We start from the raw sequence: 25403 nt of genomic DNA, 5'->3' as shown, positions 1-25403 counted from the left end.
TTTTATTTGCAGTATTAAAATCTTATTGAAATACTGTGGAAATCATTAATAATCTGCTCTCCCTTCCCCCACTCTTTTCTGATAAATCATAGATTTTCATGATAAAATGTCTCTGTTCAAGTTCCTCCCAGCATAATAGGTGCCAGCTCCCCAAGTGAAGTCTCTGTTGTCCTCAACCATGACACCACCCTTGAATGTCAAGTCAGTGGCGCTCCCTTCCCCATTATTCACTGGTTCAAAGATGGCAAGTGAGTACTGTTTCTCTCTTTGTTGCAAGGGACTGGCTGATAGAAAATAGTTATGTAAGTGCATGTGGATTTCCTCCCTTTTAATTATTTTACCCACATAAATATTACTAAATGAACATGAAGGAAAACAATATTGTTGAGAAATGTCCTCAAAGTCTCATAATACTGTTCTTTCTAATGATTTATAACACTATAAATGCTGGGAATTTATTTTACAAACATAAAAAGTGAAAAATGCAAGATCCAAATTCAGAGAAACGTTTGCTTTTACATGGGATTATTTGAATTATAAGAAAATTTATTTATGACAAGATGAATACTTAAGCTAGTTCTATAAATGGGCAAAAAGAAACAATCACAAATGAGCAATTAGATATTTCCCAGACTTCAAGGGCTCCTGAGGTTTGCCCACAATGAGATGGCTGCATTGATTCGTATGTTCATGAGTGCTTATTTCTCACAGCCTGGTCTCAATTTGAGTATCATTATGGTTTCTGAGAACAGGTGTCTAAGGCTTAAGTAGCAAAGAGTAAAGATTTACATTGTATAAAATAAAGGGTTGTATGCAAACTTTTAATAAATCAGTAAAAATGACAACATAGAAAAATGTATGGAGGGTATCACCAGGCAATTTAAAAATGTGTAGTTAAGCAATAGCTGTATTAAAAGATACTCTAGAGAGTATTATACTAAACAAAATAAGTCAAGAAAAGACAAATACTGTATGATTTCATGCATATGTGGAACAAAACGGGAGGGGCACTTGGAAGGCTTGGTCGGTTAAACGTCTGACTTCAGCTCGGCTCATGAGGTTGAGTCCCGTGTCAGGCTCTGTGCTGACAACTCAGAGCCTGGAGCCTGCTTTGGATTCTGTGTCTCCCTCTCTCTTTGCCCCTCTCCTGCTCTCACTCTGTCTCTCCTTCTCAAAAATAAATAAACATTTAAAAAAAAGAAACAAAATAGGTGGGCATAGGAGGAAAAAAGAGAGGCAAACCATAAGGCAGACTCCTAACAACAGAGGACAGACCGAGGGGATGGGTTAAATGGGTGATGGGCATGACGGAGGGCCCTTGTGATGAGCACTGGGTGTTAGATGTCAGTGTTGAATAGTAAATTGTACACATGAAACAAATACTACACTGTATGTTAAACTGGACTTTAAATCAAAACTGGGAAGAAAAAAAAGGTGCTCACTGTCAATAATTTGGAGCATATAAACAAAAATAACACGAATTTTGGTTTTCACAGGTCAGATTGGCAAAACAAATAAATAAATAAACACTCAAACAATGTCAAAATTTGGCAAGAGTGTGGGAAGTAAATTAGTACTCTGAAAGGCAATTTGTTGATATCTGTTAAAATTCAAAGGCCCATATGCTGTCATGTGGCAGATACACTTTCAGGATCTAGAAGAGGGAAGAGCTCATGCACACCCACACCAGGACGGGTATGACAATAGGTAATATTCCCTGCAACACTGTGGTGGCAGAAAATTCCTAATATTCGGAGATGAGGAGGTAACTTACAGCATAGTCATATTTTGAAACACTATGCAGCAACTAAAAAGGGTAAGATCAAGCTATAGGTATCAAAGATATCTCTACAGCTATTGTCAGGTTAAAAAAGAGAAAGTAGAAAAAAACAAAGCAATACCATTTATACATAAGAACTAGATTCTTTTGGGAAGACATTTAAGGGTGAAAATGTTTAGAAAAAAAACTTGTGAAGGAAGGCAAACCAAACTTATGATGATGAGACATCTAGAGAGAAGACTCACATTAGGGATAATAAATCAAATGGACCTTTTCTTATTATAATACTTTTTGTTTGTTTAAATTTTTATATTACTTCCAAAATTAATGATCAATAAAAGTCTTTTTTTATTTTTTTAATGTTTATTTATTTTTGAGAGACAGAGCATGAGCAGGAGAAGGGCAGAGAAAGAAGGAGACACAGAATTTGAAGCAGGCTCCAGGCGCTGAGCTGTCAGCACAGAGCCCTAAGCAGGACTCGAACTCACAAGCCATGAGATCATGACCTTAACTGAAGTCAGCTGCTTAACTGACTGAGCCACCCAGGTGCCCCTAAAAGTTTTAAAGTTAGTTAAATTTGAGTAACATTATCAAGTATTCACTTTTTAAAAACAGTTAAAATGCATTAAACTAAGGTACTTTATTCTCTTAGCTTTTGGGAGCTTCCTACAAAGTGACATACCAAGAAATCTAAAGGATGCCACCACAGAAAATTAAATGTGTTTCCATTCAGTCCCATAGTCTGATGAGGCCTCTAATCCAGCAGTGCATCTAGTTATTTATCATGGGCTAAGTAAGTCACTGCAAATTTTTTAAAAACTAGCTATGGGTCTTCCTGAAAGAACATCAGTGGATTTTAAAGGTATGAATCTTAGGGGCTGCCTGGGTGGCTCAGTCAGGTAAGCGTCTGACTTTGGCTCAGGTCATGATCTCTGGTTTGAGCCCCACATCGGGCTCTGTGCTGACAGCTCAGAGCCTGGAGCCTGCTTCAGATTGTGTCTCTCTCTGTCTCTCTGTCCCTCCCCTCCTCTCTCTCTCTCTCTCTCAAAATTAAATAAACATTAAAAAAGGTATAGGATATTATAGACTTGCCATGATGTTTCAAGTATTACATAAAGCTGCTGCCAGTTATGTAAAGTGAGCATTTTATAATATTCAATAAATGACTCTGCATAGTAGGAAAAGACTTCCTTAACAAATGCATATGAGTTGCTTTTGACATAAGTATTTTGTACTTATGATTATAAAAGCATTCATATTTACTACAGTATCTATCTACTTTTCTGAAAAGCTGGCATGAACATTGCCTTTAGTAAGTAATAACTATTCATTCTACTGTGAATACTTTTCCAGGTATTATAATGATACTGGTTTAAAAATAGTATTCCTTGGCCTCCAGCTCCTGCACTCTTAGTTTTACTTTACTAAATGATGATAGAAATTTTGGCTATGAAAACAAATAAAATAGATGAAGAAGGAAAAGAAGGAGGGGGAGGAATGGAAGAAACAATGAAACACTATCAGTTTCTATTAATATTTAACAAAGAAGTGTGAAATGAGGGAACTTTTCATCTCAAAGTAATCATTATCTAACTTTCATTAGTGAATATTTTAATAATTTAATTTATGAAATTACATAATTTAATAATTCCATTTTTCAGAGTAGGAGTATTAATCATATCATTGTTTATTTTTTCAGATTCATAGAGAAAAAAACAACTTTGTTTCATATTTTTAACCTCCTAGGGCTTAATGATTTTTGTTGTGCTTAATAAGAGGAAATATAGGAAAATAAAAATGGACCCATGAAATGAAATTTATTTTTTCTAGGCCTTTATTTTCAGAAGATCCTAATATCGAACTTCTAGACAGGGGACAAGTTTTACATTTGAAGAATGCACGAAGAAGTGACAAGGGTCGCTACCAGTGTGCTGTGTCTAATGCAGCTGGCAAACAAGCCAAGGACATAAAACTGACGGTCTATAGTAAGTGTGATTTTTCTTATGCTTGTTGTTATTACCAGTGCCCACTATTATTGAAAATCAGGGTTTAGTGTTAACTGTTCTTTTATTCAATGCTGAATAATTTGGACTGCAACTTACATTAAAGGAAAGATCTTAGTTTTTGTGTTTTAGACTAGATAATTACATCGAGGTTTTTTTTTAAATTTATTTTTCATACAGACAGAGACAGAGCATGAGCGGGGGAGGGGCAGAGAGAGAAGGAGACACAGAATCCGAAGCAGGCTCCAGGCTCTGAGCTGTCAGCACAGAGCTTGACGCGGGGCTCGAACCCATGAACGTGAGATCTGACCTGAGCCGAAGTTGGAGGCTCAACCGACTGAGCCACCCAGGCGCCCCTACATCCAGTTTTAATGTATTTTGTCATTAGTATGGATTTCTTCAAGAGTTGTGGTGATTTTCTGATGGTGTCAGGTGACCTCAACAGGTCCAGTGTTTCCTGATGGATTAGTAGTATATAAATAAGCCAAATGTCTAAATCCTTAAAAGGCTTAAAACAAACAAACAAACAAACAAACCCAGAAGGGCACCTGGGTGGCTCAGTTGCTTAAGCATCCAACTTCAGCTCAGGTCATGATCTCAAGGTCCATGGGTTTGAACCCCACGTTGGGTTCTGTGCTGACAGCTCAGAGCCTTGAGCATTCTTCAGATTCTGTGTCTCCCTCTCTCTCTGCCCCTCCCCCGCTCACATTCTGTGTGTGTCTCTCAAAATAAAATAAAGACATAAAAAAATTAAAAATTAAAAAAATTTTTAAAAAACCCAGAAACCTCTAAAACGAATTGAGATACATGAATTGAGTGAAGCCAATGGCATGCAAACCATTCAGCTGTTCTGTTCTCAAACTATCTTGATCTTTATTCTTATCACATGGTGATATTTTAAATCCCTTATGTTTGTGCCCCTATTTTCTTCCAGCTAAGTCCCTACCAGAGGACTCAGCCCTCATTTTGCTAAAAGTCTCAATATTCCCCAAGGCAAGTGAATTCCAAGGTCATTTAATTTTTTTTTTTTTACACACATGAACATGATATTGCAGGCACAAGAAATTACCCAGTAATTCAATAGGCCAGTCATGCTTCTTACTGCACTAATTTCTGTCTCGCCACAGTGTACGCCACTCAAAAGTTTAGCTACTTCAGAAATGTCACCTCTTTACAGGATCTTCCCAATCCAATCAGTCATGCAGTTGCTATTACTTCATCCAAGTTTATTTTCCTCATAACACATATCACTGTCTGATAGATTATTGCTTAGTTATGGATTTATTTACCTATTGGTTTCCAAGGAAAGCTAAACTTCATCAGAGCAGGGCATAGTTTTGCATGTTCCCTATTTTAATGTAGCTCTCAAGAAATTTTTGCTAATAACGTAATGAATGGTCTAGTGCTATACTGTCCAATATGGTAACCACTAGACGCACGAGGTTGTTGAGCACTGGAAGTGTGGCTACTTCAAATTGAGGCAAGATGTAAATATAAAATATAGACCAGATAGTAAAGACTTAATATGAAAGTATAATGTAAGGTATCTAATTAATAATTTTACATTGATTACATCTATTTAAATATATTTAAACATAAATATTTAAATATATATTTAAACATAAATATTTAAATGTATTATTAAAACTAATTTCCTCTGTTTATTTTCAATTTTTTTTGGCGTGGCTACTAGAAAAATTTTTATTATATAGATGGCTAGCATTATATTTCTATTGGACAGCACTGATGTAATCATTGGTAAGAACTTGGGCTTCTGAGACAGGCAGACTTGGGTTGAGATCCAGTTTCTGTCACTGACTAGCTTTATGACTTTGGACAAATTGCCTTATCCCTCTGATCTTCAGTTTCCTCATCTGTAAAATGGGGATAATAATAGCACCTACTTAATCGTGTTATTGTGAGGATCAAAAACCAGATACCTTACTGGGTTACCTGGCTTATAGTGAGAGTTTAATAACTGTTAATCATTTTTTATTATTTACTTAGTGATTGTCTTGGCTTACTAGCTTGACTTCTATATAACTTTATTAGATTGCAAACTTCCCTTTTTAATGTTAGTGTCTTCATATAACGTTTGAGTAACTCTCTTGAATCAAAGAGACTTTATTTAATGCATGCTTTTAAATCATTTCTATCTATAAATAGAAACGTTGGAAGAATTTAATCATGAAAAGACATGTCTTCCAAAAAAGAGTAACATTAGTAAAAGATTGGTGATTATGAATCCAAGTTAAACATAATTGTTATTGCTACCAATGGCCCTTACCAGAACCAGACATTCAAATAATAGGTGCAAAATTTCCCCTAAGCTTTTGAGTAGTCTTCTCTACATCGTTGTATCATTCCCAGTGTCTGTGATGAATACATTTTGGGGATTCTTTAAGATACCCAATTCTAAAGGACTTGGGTTCTTTTATTTCAGATCCTCTTGTTTAGTCTATATGATGCCTTTAGGCACCCAGAAGAGAGGGATCTATCATGTTTAAAATTTCTAGGATTGTCTGAGATGAAAGATATTATGACATTGTGCAGTTTTGATTATCATAATTCAGGAAGTAATGCATCCCCTTTCTAGTACGCTTGCCTGCACCTCCAAGTGGGTAATCTTAAGCTCATTTTATTTCACTTATGAAAATGCTTTTTATTCCTAAGAATGAATGAAACAGATACCATAGTTGTGCTGTGAGGAATATTTATGAAGATTTTAGATGGAGAATGTGTTTTGTACTACATTTGATTCATTTGTTTTCCTTATTTACATACCAACATGAGGACATAACAGGTGATGCCCTTGAAAAGGAGAAATGTACATTGTGTCCAAATAAGGAAAGAAAAAGAGACAAAATAAGGGTGAAAAATAAAAGATGGAGGGGGAAAGAGGGTAGAGAAAGATGTGAAAAAAGGAAGGAAATAAAAGAGCTTTTAATATAGTATGGGGAGATTGTGTAAATGCATAGCTATTAGTTCTGAAGCAAAGATTTTTAACTTGAGGTCCATGTTTGAGTTTAAAAAGTCTAAGTGCTTCCGCAAAGTGTGTTTAAGTCTCTGAGTGTATATGTGTGGTGCATTTTAATGTGCAGCGTGTTTATAACCTTTATCTGTAACAATCTTCTTCAAACAGAAATAAGGTCCCAGAAAAGTATATATGAATTAAATTGAAGTAGGAAGTAGTATTTATTAGCAAATTTAAGCAGTAGTTTATTTCTAATTGTTCTGATGTCAATTAGAACTATTCTTTGAGTAATTTTGTCAATTTCACAAAGGCAGTTTTTTTTTAAAATGTATCATTTCTAGTATGAATGATATTCCATTGTAAAACATTCATGGAGAATAGGGACTTATGTGAACATATGTTCTTGCTTTCATTAATGTGTTGTTCAACTAATTAGGCTAGCCAGCTGATTTAGGCAATTTGAACCAAAAGTTTGATATATGTTTACAGAGTAACATATGACATAAGTAGTCTCAAAACAAAATTAAAAATTTTAATGTGAATAAAATGCTCTTCCTTAAGATTTCAAAATGGCTTGAATTTGTCATAATTAATTATCTGTAGCAAGACTTGGCAAGCCTTTTTTATAAAGAAAAACATAGTAAATATTTTAGGTTTTGCAGACTATGAGACAAAGTCAAAGATATTATGTAGGTATTTATATATCAAGACAGAAGTAAATTTCTACCAATTATCTATTGAGGAAATTCTTTTTTCAGGAAATTTTTTAAATTATAATTTTTTTGGTACTACAAGTCTACAGATGAGAAGAATCGGATTCTTTGGGGGAAGAGAGTAACATTTTAATTGGAGGTCAAAGTTAGTGATCCCTCTCACTAATGCAATCACTGCATTGATTGCAAATGTTCATCCATTAATGTTGATCTGTAATGAGATTTTATGTATTTCATCCTGGGAAATGTTTTTTTCATGTAGACAGACACTGTCAAATACTGATATCAGTTCACAAACATATTCTTTTAAATGACCATCGTCCTTGTTTGGGAAGCATTTATAGAATTCTGTTATATTCTTTTGATAGTTGACTCTTAGCATGCCATAAGGCAGACTGAACAATTAGAGGTTGTTTGGAAGATCCTCATTCTCAGAGATAAATGAACTTTGAATGTGGAGATTTCCTTTGTATTTGTATCAGGGTCTGAAAAACATTGCTGAAAGTGAAATTTGGGCTCAGAAGATAAATCCAGGGCAAATCTGTAGGGCAACGGAGATCTCAGTTTTGTTTGACAGCACAGGAAATGTAGAAATATAACGACGTAATTGTGACTCAAACAGAATGAAAACTTATACCATAGTTTTGCATTTACATGCTGTTTTGATCTGATAATTAAGTAACATTAGCAGAGTTTGTAGCAAAACTAATTTCCGGAATCATTCAGTGGCATTCAATAATAGTGTTTGAGAACAGTTCTTTTCATTCAGAAAAAATAGTCTCAGCACTGAACTCAAAAAATTAAAATATAGCTTTACACCACTAAGGCACTGAACTACTCAATGGTAGATAAGTCTTTATATTCAGCTTCTGCTTATAACAAAAATTAATGGAACTGATGATATTTAAGCCCATAAGACCAAATGAAATATTACCATGGACACTTCTGGTTCAAGAACATATGAGCCTTTTACATAGAGTGCTCGCTGATAAGTAACACAAGGAATGTAGACTTTTAAAACATTATATTTTAATCAGCTTTGTAAACTTGTCTAAGCCTTTTCCTGCTACCATCAGTAGTACCATATCTTAGAATATTCCACTTCAGGTTATAATGCGTTAGTGTTTTTTTTAACTTCTTTAAAAATATCTTTTGTCTGTAGTTGTTCCATGCAGACTCTCCTTAGAGACTAATTCTTTAGTTTCTTCAAACTTGGCATTGACTCCTCAAACAAAAAGCGGTATCAATACCATCTGTTAGTTTGTCAAGAGCCAAGAGTACTGTTCAGAAAAGTTGCCTTTAAAAAAAATTAACTATCAACGTTGCTCCCAGTATCCTTGTCTCTTTAAGCAATTATTTTCATGGAAAGGCTAATAATCTCAAAGATTTAAGATTTCTGTGGACACATTTCTGTGACTACTGACATTAATCATCCCCGATTTTAATTAAAATCATTATTTGTAAATGGCTTTTCTTGTTTGGCTAACATAGGAACTGAACCATTCAGAGACTTATTTTTGGTTCTAGCCTCATTTTGACTTTCTATTTTTGAGAAGAAATCCTGTTGTTATGAGTCAATCCATCTTACATTTTCTGATTTATCCAACTGTTCTTTTTTTTTTTTGAATTGGAAATAATGATGAGTCTAGTAGTGTTGATGTATATTGTAAACTTTCAGAATAGCAATAATATTATTACAAAATAAGCAATGCTTTGCCATTCATTTGTAACAAAATAATCCCCACTGTGTTGTGCTTTAAAAATGTTTTAAGGTCTACTTTCTCTTCTCTTTTTGTTTTGACATGAGAAGTCTGCAATGAGAATAAAAATAAAGTAAAATATCATGGTATGATATGCATGTCAACTTGAAAAGCTGTTGAGTTATAATTGTGTCACTTAAATCGATAGTGAGCTCAGCAGGAAGGAGAAGCAATGAGAACGCCATATTTGCTGTTTTGCAACTGACTCAGGTGTTAGAGGGAGAGAGTAACCATACACAATGTGTAAGCAAATGAATGGGACTATATCCCAATGAAACTTTATTTACGGACACTGACGTTTGAATTTCATGTAATTTTTACATGTCACAAAATAGTATTAGTATTATTTTGATTTTTTTCCAACCATTGAAAAATGTATTCTGAGCAACTCCATGTGTGGCTGTTTAACTGTAGTTGGCTTCCCTGAGCTATAGATTAAACACCCTTGTAGGAGAATCATTCCACCCCTAGGTTTACTTCACAGTGTAGTAGATATTTCCTTAAATTATGTGTGACCAAAAAACGTGCATGTGAATCTTTGTCACCTTGAGTTAATGATAATCAGAAAATATTATGTACTGTATTCAGCACCCAGTTCTTGTTTTCTAATATCCTTTTCCACTCAAAGGAGCCAGAGCTTCTTAGAAACGTGGTTAATTCTAGGCACTATAGGGCAGGGAATGTACAAGATGAGCCTAGAGCATGAAGTAGGGCCAGAAGGTAAAAAAGTATTAAAACAGTAGAATGGCCTGAATATGCCAAAGGAACAGAGGAGCCAAATGAAATAGTTCCCAGTGGTCCAAACTGGATCAATTTGAGCAACAAATTAAACAATGTAGTATTTAGATTATAACCCAAAGTATAAAATAAGTTTCCATGAGCTCATATTGATATAAATACATTACTAAGTGATTAAATTGGGGAGGAAGAACAAAATTATATAGGATAATTCCAAATAAATTAGGTAGCTAGTTTCCTCTCAAGAAAGTAGAACCTAACTCCCTACCCCATATGTATGGGCTGAAAAGAGTGATCCATTTCCCCCAAAAATGGAGAAAAGGAAAGTAACTTTATAAGGGAGAAACAGTAAATACTACCGCAACCAGATTATTAAGGCTCACATCATCAGTGATAAGTCATGCTGATGATTTGTAACTGTTGATATGATCTGATGAGGAGGCATTTTACCTCTCTGATCTTCCCCCTAAATCCTATAACCTTAGTCCAACCATGAGAAAAGCATTCTAGAACATACCCTATTCAAAAATAAAAGTTTCAAACAATAATATTAAGGTACTCTCAGTTCAGGCACATCCATTTGATTTCTTTTAACTCGTTGCAGTTGTAGCACAAGCCTGGAATGACCACAGTCAAAAGATGTAGCAGGATTGAACCACTTGAGTTGTTTTTCCAACAGCAGAGTTCTCATGTGCTGTGAGACCAGGAATGTGGTTGCTAAATTATGGAAGATACACATGTAGCTGATTAGATGGGTATAACTGATAGTTGAGTGAATGAACTCTTGGTAGCTAAAAAAAAAAAAAGCAGCAATGAAAGAAAAACCTGTAAGAAGCCCAAGTTGGAAGATTCCACAGCTCTTCCTAGTAGCTCGTTCTGAAGGCAGTTAGACCTTCAGTATTGTGCAGGGAAGGCATGCAGTTGTACAGGATGTGACATTCGTTGTTTCCTTGGCCTCATTTCAAATATATCTACTCTAAGTGGGTTTTTATTTTGTTTTGCTTTGTTTGTTCAACATAACTTTCTTAGTTACTGTAATGATCTATTGGACTTAATTGAACCCCTGCAACTAAACCTGTGACTTTCTGCTTTTACTGAAATCTGAAACCTAAGAGAAGGGTTATTAGAAAGATTGAGAAGACAGGTAATTGACTATCATCAGATAAATCATTGACTTTCTAATTGTCTTTAATTCATATTTACTTTAAATGCATTCTTTAAACATCTACAGCATTTAAGAGTCTAATGCAGATGCTAAAGCTTAGAAAACTTGTTTCTGTTCTGCAATCCTTTGTAGTTCCACCTAGTATTAAAGGAGGGAATGTCACTACAGAAATATCGGCATTGATCAACAGCATGATTAAACTGGAGTGTGAAACTCGGGGACTTCCAATGCCTGCTATTACTTGGTATAAGGACGGCCAGCCAGTCATATCCAGCTCACAAGCCCTTTATATGGATAAAGGACAATTTCTTCATATCCCTCGAGCCCAGGTCTCCGATTCAGCAACATACACATGTCATGTAACCAATGTTGCTGGAACTGCTGAAAAATCATTCCACGTGGATGTCTATGGTAAGAAAAAATACGCGCTTTAATCATATACCTTTCTGCCTATGATTACTAATATGCCAACATCTAATTCATTCACTAATAAAGTCCTGGAAGATTTGTTCATTTCAATATGCATGGACAGAAATTGGAAGAATTTGTCCCATGATTTGGAAGAATATTTTAAAAAGATAGAGTTAGCAAGAAGCAGTTCATTCATTTGCCCAGCCATTTGTCCATGGCACATGGGGCATCTAGACCATTTGATTTTTATGGACCAGGTAAAGTTGTTTTTAGGACTAGGATCATTCTCTGCTGCTATCTACCCTTTGTAAGCCAGATGTAGTACAGAGTACCCCACAATATTTACAATAGTTGTAGATCAGCTAACCCAAGAAATTCTTTTCTTAACAGCTTAGAAGGAGACAGACATGTATATAGTTCCTGTGGTTCAATTACATGAAAACAAAATCTTTATTCCTTTGGGATTTCAAAGATGCCTGAAATACTACTTTTTTTCTACCTAGTTCCTCCAATGATTGAAGGTGACTTGGCTGTACCTCTGAATAAGCAAGTGATTATTGCTCATTCGCTGACACTGGAGTGTAAAGCTACTGGTAACCCTCCTCCAGTTCTCACCTGGTTAAAAGATGGAGTACCTGTGAAAGCCAGTGACAACATCCGGACCGAAGCTGGTGGGAAGAAACTAGAAATCATGAGCGCCCTAGAAGTCGACCGGGGACTGTATGTATGTGTGGCTACCAGTGTGGCAGGAGAAAAGGAAATCAAATACGAAGTTGATGTCTTAGGTAAATAAGGATGCCACGATCTGGATTCCAGACTCATAGCAAAACCTGACCATTTTATTAAATGGTTTTTGTTTTGTTTTGTTTTTGTTTTGGGCATGGAATCATGAAACAGTGTTTAGAGAAGGTTCAGTTATCTGTTCAACCTTGGACATGCTTATTGAGTGGTGGATTTATCACCAGAGTCCCAAGATATAAGAACCCATGTAAATCTTCCACGATTTTGATAGGCACACATTGTATTTGTGAATGCATTGATGCATTTTACATCTATGACAATATCTGCTTGCAGTGAGTAATGACATGGTCCCCTGCCATGAGCACTATGCTAGACAAGAGCAGACTTCACCTCTGGGCTTTAGGAGTCATCTTGCAACCTTTTTACTCTCTATTTCTGTATATATTGAAAGCGTTTGAACAGAGGCCCCATTTGTGAGGTTCCTTTCTCTTATTATTATGAAAATAAGCAACATAAAGTATGAACCAGCTTTATATTCAAATGGCATCAGCAGTACCTGAGTGGTAGATTAATTGAGAGAACCCCACAGTATGTCAAAAAATACATTCACTGATCCTCATAAGTATGTATGATAAAATATATTTTACATTTCAAATCTCCTTCATGTATCAAATCCCTATGATACTTGTCAAACTTCTAACCTGCAACTTAGTATTGCTTAAAAAGATAGTATATTTTTCTTGTGTACATTTCTTTGTATGTTACATCTCTGTTGTTTTCTAGTGCCACCAGCTATAGAAGGAGGAGATGAAACATCTTACTTCATTGTGATGGTTAATAACTTACTGGAGCTAGATTGTCAAGTGACAGGCTCTCCCACACCAACTATCATGTAAGGGTTTTGGTATGTCTTCTAAGTACCTCCTGCTTCTTTTTTTGAGTGTTTTAGAGCTATCTTGAAAGAAGTTCTGTGTCATTAAAAGGTGGCCATGTAAAATTATATTCTTTATGTCCCTTTTTTAAAAGACATACTCTACCTAAAAAAGGCAACTTTTGCTCTATAATTACAGGGCCCCTAAAATCTGCTTAATTAGAGGAATTCCATTTATGCTCTTAGAAATTACATTTTCAGATCATAGGGACAGATTAGTAAGCAGTATGTGTCAGATCTTCCTGAAGAACTGAAATGTTTAATGAAGATTAAATAAAAAGAAATGTACTGGATGTATTAGAGAAATAGAAGAAGTTACCATGCATTTGTGTTTACCAATTTTTTTAAGTTTCTTCATTAACAAAGCATTTTGTGAATACCTAACCTTTCCTTTCCAAGGTGCAGGATATGCAAAGAAACAGTTAGTCAACTAAGAGAATAAAATATGTTCACATATGATTATAAAGGAAAATGGAAAGTGATAACTCATGAGAAATGAAAAAAATATATAATGCTATCTGGTTTCACAGTTTTATTTTATAGATGTTTTACGAATGTAGTCACTGCTTGTTAATATTATTTAAACATCAGAAGTGAATACTACTTAGGTGAATACAGTTTGCCCCTTTCTGTTCCTTACATTAATAGAAGAATGAAGAAAACACACAGCTACTGGGGCTCCAACAATATGCTAACTTGTGTATTAGAGCAGCCTTACTTTTTTCTTTTCCCCATTAGAGTTCCCTTTATAGAATAGGCAAATAGAGAATATGGCGAATATAGTTGATAATGTATTTGTCTGTGTATGTATAGAAACATTTTAATATATAAATGGTTCTAGTTCCTCCAAGATACACACACACACACACACACACACACACACACACATGCACACACGCACACACAAATTTACACATATCTCTAGGAACTTAGTTATTTAAAACTTATCTTCAGACTTCATTTTGCCTTGTTTCTATAGGTGGCTAAAAGATGGACAACTAATTGATGAGAGGGATGGATTCAAGATTTTACTAAACGGACGCAAATTGGTCATTGCCCAGGCTCAAGTGTCAGACACAGGGCTCTATCGCTGCGTGGCAACAAACACTGCTGGCGACCATAAAAAGGAATTTGAAGTTACTGTTCATGGTATGCTGAAGAAGAGACCGGAGCATTACATTTAAAATGAGTTTATTCACTATGTCATTATTTCATTCAGACGGTAACTCAGTAATCTGGATAAATCTTGAGTTATGGAAAGTTATATAAAGGATATGAATTTGAATTAAGTTATATGGCAGATTAGAAGGCACTTTCCTAACACAGAGACTTAACCAAGAGACCTATGTGAATGAATATACAGAATTCAAATGTTAGTGTCTTCTGCATAGAATACCAGGGTCTGCGGAATGAGACCAAATAAGACAGAATAGGCAGGCAGCAAATTCTAAGTAAAGGGGTCCGCTCTCCAGAGTTTAGTCAAAACAGGAAGGAGTGTGATAAAGTCATTTCCAGAATAGAGGGTAAAGGCATTCTGTGGGATCCAGGGCCCATAAGAGTACTTACGGAGCGCGCGCAGAAGGACCAGAACCACTAGTGTAGCGGCAAGGCACCCCTGTGCCAGGTACCATGTGTCTCACTTGTCCGCAGACACTGGGAAAGGAGAGCTGAACCGGGAGATGGCAGAGCCATTTGGAACCCCCAGTAGAGGTTTCTATGAACATCAGCATTCTTCCCTCTGTCCACCGGATTTTTTTTACTGCTTTTTCAATCCTGTGATGAAATATCGCTCTGTTTCTCAGTCTCAATTCCCTGGAATTGAGTTCTGGAGGGAGGGAATCTGGCAGCTGAAGCCAAGTTACCATTCTGTATTCAGTCAGTCTTACTGGGGTCAGAGTCACACAGTAATAAATACAGGTACAGGAAATCCACCCTGATTTAATGAGGTGGTTCTGGAGAAAGGGAGGATCATAATAGATTGCAAAAACACACCAAGAGGTGTAATCCAAACATACATGTGGATTGCAGTTGCTATAAATATATTTTACTTATTCTATGGAGAATTAGAAATCCATAGTTAAGAAATACATCATCTAAAATTGCTGAAGACTATACATTAAGTGCGTGAGATAAAATTTTTTTCATTGTTTGTTAAAATAGGAATTTCCCCTTTTCCAAATTTTAAAGTTTCAGGTTCTTACGTCCAGATTTCTAAGCATTTGACTCCACTGATTATGGTTTTTGTTCCCTTCCTCCCTGCCCGTCCTTCCATCCATTCATCCTCCCTTCCTTCCTTCCCTCCCACCCTCCCTTCTTTCCTTCCTTAAATCCAGTACCTCCAACAATCAAATCCTCAGGTCTTTCTGAGAGAGCCGTAGTGAAATACAAGCCTGTCACTTTGCAGTGCATCGCCAATGGCATTCCAAATCCGTCTATTACATGGTTAAAGGATGGCCAACCTGTGAACACTGCCCAAGGAAATCTCAAAGTAAGTATCAATATTGCTTAGCCCAAAATGTGAAATCTACATAGATCTTCCCAGAGCTATCACATTCTTCTTTCCTAGCTGTAGATTTTCCTGTGGGACAGATTTTATAGAAAATTTACTAAAACAATATGTGTTTTCCTTAGAGTTTTTTAGAATTTAACTTAATATTTTGATTTGAAGAATGGAATTAATTAAAGACTAATAATCATAATTATGTTGATTTTAACTTATTGGTTCGTATTTTTATTATTTTGATGTATGCCTATTTTAACTATTGAAAAACTGGTGTTTCATGGATGAATGAATGGTGTTCATTCATACTGACTCAGAGTATCCACAATGTGTTTACCATAGACTAAGATTGAGATAAAATTATATCTACATACACCTAAGTTGAATAAGTCTTGAAAAAAATATTTTAACTAGTTTATAAGCTTCAAGAGGACAGAGACTCAGTCTGAATAAGTTCACTTCTGTATCCTTCACTCTGGTTACAATCTCTGGCATAAAACTTTACCTCATTACATATTTACAAATAAAGATATTTCAAACTTAGATAATCTAAGCAATGCATTTAAAAATCTGAATTAATAGATGTTGTTCCTAGGATCAAGTTAATTGACTACTGTGGGCTTGAACTTTGCGTGTAGTGAGTTTTCAATAATGAAGGATGTGCTGAGTTATTTTCCAAATACAAGTGATGGGTATCTGCTCATTTATTATTCCTATTTCAAGTCCTGTGGAATTAATCTTATACATTTGTGCTAGTAAGAGATTCATTATGCAGCCTTAAAGCATACTGCTGGTACATAACTGTTTGTCTTGGAGATAGGCATTGTGTGTGTGTGTGTGTGTGTGTGTGTGTGTGTGTGTGCATAAAAGTTTAATTAGAAACCATAACGAGTAATTTTAAGAGAAAATATGGAGAAGTATGAGAACTGATGTGGAATGGCTTTAGGCATGAGGGTAATTCATGGAGAAAGTCTTTGAGCAGAGATCTGAAAAATACACAGGAGCTGAGTGGGTGCATTAATGGAAGAGAACTGAGTAGGGGAATTCAGAGAAGATTTGCATGGGCAAGCAAGTTAAAATAAAGGAGAGCATGACACTCCCAAAGGATCTGAGAGCAAGCCAGTGGACTGAAGAACAGAGAGCAAGGTGAGGTGGTATTCAAGGAGACCAAAGAGTTGGTAGAAGGCATTTAAGTAATATTAATGATTTTATTTGTACTCAAATCCATGAAAGATCTTTGAGAGTTTTAAGAGAGGAGTGACATAGTCAAATTTTCACTTTAAATAGTTACCAGACTCCTATAAGATAACAAATTGAAAGAGTTAAAAGTAGATATGTGGGCAAGGGTGGTCCAAGACAGCAGTATAGGAAGATCCTGAACTCACCTCCTCCCACAGACACCAAATCTACTGCCACATATGGAACAGCTCTCTCTGAAACAGATCTGAAAACTAGCTGAACAGCTCCTCCACAGCAAAGGGAAAAGGGCAACATCAGGATGGGTAGGAGAGGCGGAGATGCGGTCTTGCCAGAAGCCACGCCCCTGGCATGGCGACTCTCAACAGGGAGGGATCTCACAGGTCTGGGTCTTCTCCCTAAGGAAGATGGGGTCTGTGGCCTACATCAGGCGTTCCAGCCCTTGGGACCTGTCCTGGAGAGATGAACCATAAAACGTCTGGCTTTGAAAACCATTAGACCTTATATCCAAGAGACCCAAAGGACTGTAGGAATCTGAGATACCTCTTTTAGATGACTCACATGCAGACTTACCTGCCCTGGGACCTAGTGCAAAGGTTTAAAAAGTACCTAGACTCTATGTGAAGATTCATTTGCTAATTTCTTATTAGATGTTTATTTTGTTTATTTTGAGGTGGGTGGGGCAGAGAGAGAGAGAGAGAGACAGAGACAGAATCTCAAGCAGGCTCTGTGCTGTCAGAGCAGAGCCTGATGCAGGGCTCAATCTCATGAACCATGGATCATGACCTGAGCTGAAATGAAGAGTCAGATGCTTAACCCAATGAACCACCCAGGCACCACTTCACTTTCTAATTAAAGCATCTGCCAGAGGGACAGGGACCAGTAGGGACTTTCTCCAGGAACAGAGGTCCTGGGAGGCACCAGTTTTGCATTCTCCTCTACCTTGCTAACAAAGGCAGATGTGAACAGACACAGCAATCTCCCTCTGCCTTGCTGAAGTGGAAGCTGTGCTCTGCCCCCAGCACTCCCACCAGGCCTTGCTAAAGCTGCAGGCATGCTCCACCTCAAGTACTCTCCCACTGCCTCTCTAAAATTGGCAGGCGAGCACAGGGGATACCCCTTGAATGCCTGGACCTAGTGGCCAGAGGAGCTGCTGCTCCAGGGCCCTATGGGACTATAACAGTAACCAGAAAAACAGTTCTTGGCAGGCTACCATGCCCTAGGCATTGCACAGATAGTAAACTGGAGTATACTCCTGGTCAGCTGGTGAAAAAGGCCCACCCACTGCTCCTCAAGCTTCAACCTGAGGGATAGGTTTCAGGTTTGCCGTACGTGTAGAGGCTCTGAAGGCAGTCTCAGGAAACATAGAGGGAGACACCACCTGTGTGTTCTCCCTTGGCCTCACTCTATACAGCTCACTCCCAGAAAGGAGCATAAATACACATCTGAAGCCCCAGTTTTTGCAACTGTCACCCAGGGAGCACCTCCAGATCCCCTGGTCTGAAGGCCAGCAGGGGTTACAATTGCAGTCCCATGTGTATATTTTAAAAGCTGCTGCCTGAGGACTCGGCTTCGAGTCAGCCTGAAACCAGGTGCTGACTAAAATCTGTGTGTGGAACACTGATGGGTGTTCTTGGAACACCCTTAACAACTGAGATCTATCAAGAATAAATCAGGCTAGAGGCGCCTGGGCGGCTGAGTCAGTTAAGTGGCCCATTTCGGCGTAGGCCGTGATCTCACTGTTCATGAGTTCAAGCCCCACATTGGGCTCTGTGCTGACAGCTCAGAGCCTGGAGCTGGTTTCAGATTCTGTGTCTCCCTCTCTGTGCTCCTCCCCTACTCACACTCTGTCTCTGTCTCTCTCTCAAAAAGAAATAAACATTAAAAAAGAAAAGGGAATAAATCAGACTACGTAGACATTCACAGGGTCTGAAAGACAACCAAAAGCTAAGACAAGGTTGAATTCTGAGGTTGATCTATACAACGCTACTCCTTTAAGACTGGAAACATAGCTGTTCTCCTAACACATAGAAACTAACACAGAGACTCAAGAAAAAGAGGAAATAGAAGAGTATATCTCAAATAGAAAAACAAAACAAAACCTCAGAAAAGAAAAGATCTTAATGAAATGGGGATATGTAATCTACCTGATAAAGAGTTCAGAGTAATGGTCATAAAGATGCTTATCGAACTCAGAGAAAGAATGGATGAACACAGTGATAACTTAAACAAAAGACAGAAGAGATAAGAAAGTACCAAACAGAAGTCACGGAGATGAAAAATACAATAACTGAACTGACAAATACACTAGGGGCAGTCAACAGCTGATTTGCTGAAGCACAGGAATGGACCAATGACCCGGAAGACAGGGCAGTGGAATTCACCCAAACAGAGCAGCAAAAAGAGAAAAGAATTTTTAGGGGCGCCTGGGTGGCTCAGTTGGTTAGGTGTCCAACTTCAGCTCAGGTCATGATCTCACGGTTCGTGGGTTCAAGCCCCGCATCAGGTTCTGTGCTGACAGCTCAGAGCCTGGAGCCTGTTTCAGATTCTGTGTCTCCCTCTCTCTGTCCCTCCCTTGTTGGCACTTTGTCTCTCGCTGTCTCAAAAATAAATATTTTTAAAAATTTAAAAGAGAAAGAGAAAAGAATTTTAGGAAATGAAGATAGCATAAGGAACCTATGGAGCAATCATCAAGCAGAATAGTATTCACATTAAGCAGAATAATATTCACATTATATGGGCTTCAGAAGGGAAAGAGAGAGAGAAAGGGACAGAAAACCCATTTCAAGAAATAATGAATGGGAGCGCCTGGGTGGCTCAGTTGGTTAGGTGTCCAACTTCAGCTCAGATCATGATCTCACAGTTTGTGAGTTCAAGCCCCACATGGGGCTCTGTTCTGACATTTTGGAGCCTGGAGCCTGTTTCAGATTCTGTGTCTCCCTTTCTCTGCCCCTTCCTTGTTCACACTCTGTCTCTCTCTGTCTCAAAAATAAATAAATATTTTTAAAAATTTAAAAGAGAAAGAAAAAAGAATTTTTAAGAAATGAAGATAGCATAATATTTTAAAACAACATTTTATTGAAAAAAAAAAGAAATAATGGATAAAAACCTCCTTAGGTTGGGGATGGAAACAAACATCCAAGTCCAGGGAGCACAGAGAGTACTAAATAAGATGAACTGAAAGCGATCCACATGAAGAGATACTATAATTAAAATGTAAAATATTAAAGATAAAAAGAAAACCTTAAAAGCAGCAGGAGAAAAGCAACTTGTTAGGTACAATGGACCAGCCCCCTGCCCCATAAGAGTGTAATTTTCCAGCAGAAACCTTGCAAACTGGAAGGGAGTGGCATTGTATATTCAAAGTGCTAAAGGAAAAAAAATTCTAATCAAGAAAAACTACCCAGCAAGATTATTATTCAGCGTTGAAGGAGAGTAAAGAGATTTTTAGACAAGCAAAAGGTAAAAGAATTCATCACGCTAAACTGGTCCTACCAAAAATAGAATGTTAAAGGAATTTCTCTAAGCTGGAAAGATAAAGTACTAACTAATAACAAGAGTACATGCAAAAGAAAAAATACCCCTGGTAAGGCTAAATACATAGTAAAGGTAGTGGCTTAATTACTTAAAAGCCAGTATTAAGATTAAAAAACAAAAGTACTAAAATTAACTATCACCACAATAAACAGTTAAGGGAGACACAAAATAAAAGAATGTCAAATGGGACATCAAAAACATAAAACAATGGGGAGGGTGTAAAAATGTAGAGTTTTAGAATGAATTCAAACTGAAGTTACCATCAATTTACTTTTTTTTAATGTTTGTTTGAGAAAGAGACAGTACAAACTGGGGAGGGGCAGAGAGCGAGGGAGACAGAGAATCCCAAGCAGCCTCTGTGGTGTCAGTACAGAGTCCAGCACAGGACTCAGTCTCACAAAGTGTGAGATCATGACCTAAACCGAAATTAAGAATTAGATGCTTACATGTCTGAGCCACCCAGGTGCCCCAGCTATCAATTTAAAATAGACTGTTGTATATATAGGTTGTTATATGTAAACCTCATGGTAATTATAAAGCAAAAATTTATAGTAGGTACACAAAAGATAATGAGAAAGTAATCTAATCAAAGTCATCAAAGCACAAGGGAAGAAAGCAAGAGAAGAAGAAAGAACAGAAGAACTACAGAAACAGCCAGAAAGCCATTAACAAGTTGGCAATAAGTACATTCCTATCAACAATTTACTGGGTAGGGGTGGGGGGCAGGTTGTTTCCTTGTTTTAAAACAGTAAAATTAATTTTTTGTTGAAGTTAATATACAATGTTACATTAGTTTCAGATGTACAACATAGTTGTACACAAAACAGTAAAATTAATTTTTTGTTGAAGTTAATATACAATGTTACATTAGTTTCAGATGTACAACATAGTTGTACACTAGAGTGATTAAAAAATTCTGTACTTTATACTGTGCTCACCACAAGCATAGCTGCCTTCTGTCACCATACAATGCTATTATAATGCCATCGACTATATTCCCTATTCAACAATTAAATGTAAATGGACTAAATTTTCCAATCAAACAGAGACAGTGCCTAAATGGATTACAAAATAAAACAAAACAAGACAAGATTCATCTATATTCTGTCTACAAGAGATTTAGTTCAGATGTAAGGACACATATAACTGAAAGTGAAGAGATGGTGAAAGATAGTCCATGAAAATGGAAATGATAAGTCTGATAAAGTTCTATTTATATCAGACAAAATAGACTTTAAAGCAAAAACTGTAAAAAAAAAAGACAAAGAAGGACATTACATAATGATAAAGGCCACTAAATAATCATTTCATAATCATCCAACAAGACTTAACATTTATAAAAATATATACACCCAACATAAAAGCACAAAAGTATACAAAGAAAATATTAACAGAGCTACAAAGAGAGATTAACAGCAATACAATAATAGCAAGGGATTTTAATCTCCCACTTAAATCAATGAATAGATCATCCAGACAGAAAGTCAATAAAGAAATATCAGTATTAACACATTAGATCAGATTTACTTAATAAATATGTACAGAATATTTTGCTAAAGCAGCAGAATACACATTCTTCTTAAGTGCATGTGAAACATTCTCTGGAATCAATCCCTTATTAAAACAAAAGTCAATAAATTTAAGAAGATTGAAGTCCTATCAAGAACAGTTTCTGACCACAGTGGTATGAAACTAGAAAAATAATTACAAGAAAAATACAGGAAAAATTACAAATATGTGGATATTAAACAACATGAACAATAAGTTCATCAACAAAATATCAAAGGAGATAAAAAAGATAAAATACCAAAGACAAATGAAAATTGAAATACAACATACCAAAATCAATTGGCTACAGCAAAAGCCATTCTAAGAGGGGAATTCATAGAGCTACAGACTTACCTCAAGAAACAAGAAAAATCTCAAATAAGAAATCTAACTTTTCATCTAAAAGACCTAGAAAAATAAGGAAAAACAAAGCTCAAGGTAGGTAGAAAGAAGGAAATAATAGATCATAACAGAATATGTGAAATGGGGACTTAAAGAAAAGATTATTGAAATTAAGAGATGGTTCTTTGAAAAGACAAAGCTGACAAAACTTAGCTAGATTCACCAAAACCAATTCAGAAATGGATCAAATAAATTAAATCCAAATTAAAAAGGAGAGTGTACACCTAATACCATAGAAATACAAATGATCATAACAGGCTACTATGAACAGTTATATTACCAAAAATTGGACAACCTAGAAGAAAGAATAAATTCCTAGAAACATACAATTTTTGAAGGCTAAATCAAGAATAAAAAAATCTGAGTAGACCAATCACTAGTAAAGAGACTGAATCGGTAATCAAAAAAAACTATCAGGATGCCTGTGTGGCTCAGTTGATTAAGCATCCAACTCTTGATTTCAGCTTAGGTCATGCTCTCACAGTTTGTGAGACAAATAACAACAACAATAACAAAACCAATAACAACAAAATCATAGGCCTATGTCCCTGATGAACATGGATGCAAAAATCCTCAACCAAATATTAGCAAACCAAATTCAACAATACACTAAAAGGATCATAAACCATGATTAAGTGGGATTTACTCCAGGGATGCAAAGATGTTTCCAACACTCACATATCAACCAACGAAATATACCACAATAACAAATGAAGGATAAAAATCATATGATCATCTCAATAGAAAAATCGTTTGACAAAAGTCAACATCCATCTATCATAAAAACACTCAACAAAGTGGGAATAGAGGAAACATACCTAAACATAATTAAAGCCATATATGGTAAGCCTACAGCTAACATCATGTTCAATGGTGAAAGTTTTTTCTCTAAGATCAAGAGCAAGACAAGAATCCCCACTCTCACCACTTTTATTCAATATTGATTGGAAGTCCTAGCCAGAACAATTAGTCAATAAAAAGAAATAAAAGGCCTCCAGATTGAAAATAAAGAAGTAAATCTGTTACCATTTGTAGGCAATATGATTTTATATATAAAAAAATTCTATAGACTTCACCCCAAAACTGTTAGAACTAATAAATGAAGTCAGTAAAGTTGCAGACTACAAAATCAATATGCAAAAATTGATTGCATTTCTATACACTAACAAACTATCAGAAAGAGAAATTAAGAAAACAATCCCATTTAAAATTGCATAAAAAAGAATAAAAAGAAATTTTAACAAGGAGATGAAAGTCCTATGCACAAGAAAATATAAGACAGTGATGAAAAAATTGAAGAAGACATAAATAAATGGAAAGTATCCCATGCCCTTGGGTTGGAAGAATTACTCTTGTTATAACGTTCATAATACCCAAAGCAATCTACTGATTCAATGCAATTTCTATCAAAATTCCAATAGCCTCTTCCACATAAATAGAACAAACCTAAAATTCATATGTAACCACAAAAGACCCCAAGTACCAAAATGATCTTGAGAAATAAAAGCAAACCTGTAGGCATCATGCTGGTTATAAACTATATTACAAAGCTATAATAATCAAAAACAGTTTGGTATTGGCATAACGACAGACACATAGATTAAAGGAACAGAAGAGAGAGCCCAGAAATAAACCTACACATATATGGTTAATTAATTTATGACAAAGGAGCCAAGAATATGCAATGGGAAAAGCATGTTCTCTTCAGTAAATAGCATTGGAAAAACTGGATAGTCACATGCAAAAGAATGAAACCAAAACACTATCTTACACTATATATAAAAATCAGCTCAAAATTAATTAAAGACTTGAATGTAGGACCTGAAACCACAAAACTCCTAGAAGAAAACATAGGTAGTAAGCTTCCTAGCAACAGTCTTGGCATTGAATTTTTAAATCTGACTCCAAAATCAAAGGCAACAAAAGCAAAAATAAACAAGTAGGACTACATCAATCTAAGAAGCTTCTTCACAGCAAAGGAAACAACCAACAAAATAAAAAGGCAACCTATTAAATGAGAAAAAACTTGTAAATCATACATCTGGTAAGGGGTTAATATCCAAAGTATATAAGAACTCAAACAATAGTAAAAAAAAAAAAAAAGTAATCTGACTTAAAAATGAGCACAAGATATAAATAGTCATTTTTCCAAAGACGTATAGATGTCCAACAGGCACATGAAAAAATGTTTATTTAATATCAGTAATGATTAGGGAAATGCAAATCAAAACCACAAGATATCACCTCAGACCTGTTTGAAGGCTATGATCAAAAAGACAAGAAATAACAGTTGCTGGTGAGGATGTGCAGAAAAGGAAACCCTTGTGCATTGCTAGTGGAATGTATACTAGTGCAACCACTATGAAAACAGTAGGGAGATTCCTCGAAAAATCAAAAATAGAGTTACCATATGACTCAGCAATTCCACTTCTGGGTATTTATCCAGAGAATACAAAAACACGAACTCAAAAATACATATGCACCTATGGGTTCATTGCAGCATAATTTACAATAATCAGGACATGGAAATGACCAAAGTGTTCATCAGTAGACTAATGGATAAAGTGGATATGATAGACATAGACAGATAGAGATAAATATAGATGATATAGGTATATATAGATATAAAGATATAGCTACACAATGGAATATTGCTCAATCGTAAAAAAAAAAAAAGAATTCTTGCCATTTGTGACAACACTGAAGGACCTTAAAGACATTATGCTTTGAAATAAGTCAGACGGAGAACAGTAAATACCATATGATTTCACTTATATGTGGAATCTAAAAAATGAAAGAAACAAAACAATACTCATAGATGCACATAGAACATATTGGTGTTTGCCAGAGAGGAAGGGGTTGAGAGGTGGGCAAAATAAGTGAAGGTGGTCAAGAGGTACAAAGTCCCAGATATTAATTAAATAATTCATGGGGATGGGATTACAGCATTGTGACTATACTCAATAATATTATGTTGCATTGTTGAAAGTTAACAAGAGAGTA

At 36.0% G+C, this 25403-nt stretch overlaps 1 protein-coding gene across 1 annotated transcript in view; it reads left to right on the top strand.

Annotated features, from left to right (window-relative positions):
- Positions 1-25403, top strand: part of HMCN1 (hemicentin 1) — a 436837-nt gene that overhangs the window by 241545 nt on the left and 169889 nt on the right. The window contains exons 29-35 of the mRNA XM_029935183.1: positions 122-248; positions 3611-3765; positions 11266-11544; positions 12048-12329; positions 13069-13177; positions 14196-14365; positions 15550-15704. Coding sequence (XP_029791043.1) covers positions 122-248; positions 3611-3765; positions 11266-11544; positions 12048-12329; positions 13069-13177; positions 14196-14365; positions 15550-15704 — 1277 coding nt within the window. The remainder of the gene's footprint in view (positions 1-121; positions 249-3610; positions 3766-11265; positions 11545-12047; positions 12330-13068; positions 13178-14195; positions 14366-15549; positions 15705-25403) is intronic.

Source organism: Suricata suricatta, chromosome 3 (genome assembly GCF_006229205.1).
Source record: "Suricata suricatta isolate VVHF042 chromosome 3, meerkat_22Aug2017_6uvM2_HiC, whole genome shotgun sequence".
In the NCBI taxonomy this organism is placed as follows: Eukaryota; Metazoa; Chordata; class Mammalia; order Carnivora; family Herpestidae; genus Suricata; species Suricata suricatta.
Note: the sequence above shows the minus strand (reverse complement) of the source record. Positions and strands in the feature narration are given on the sequence as shown.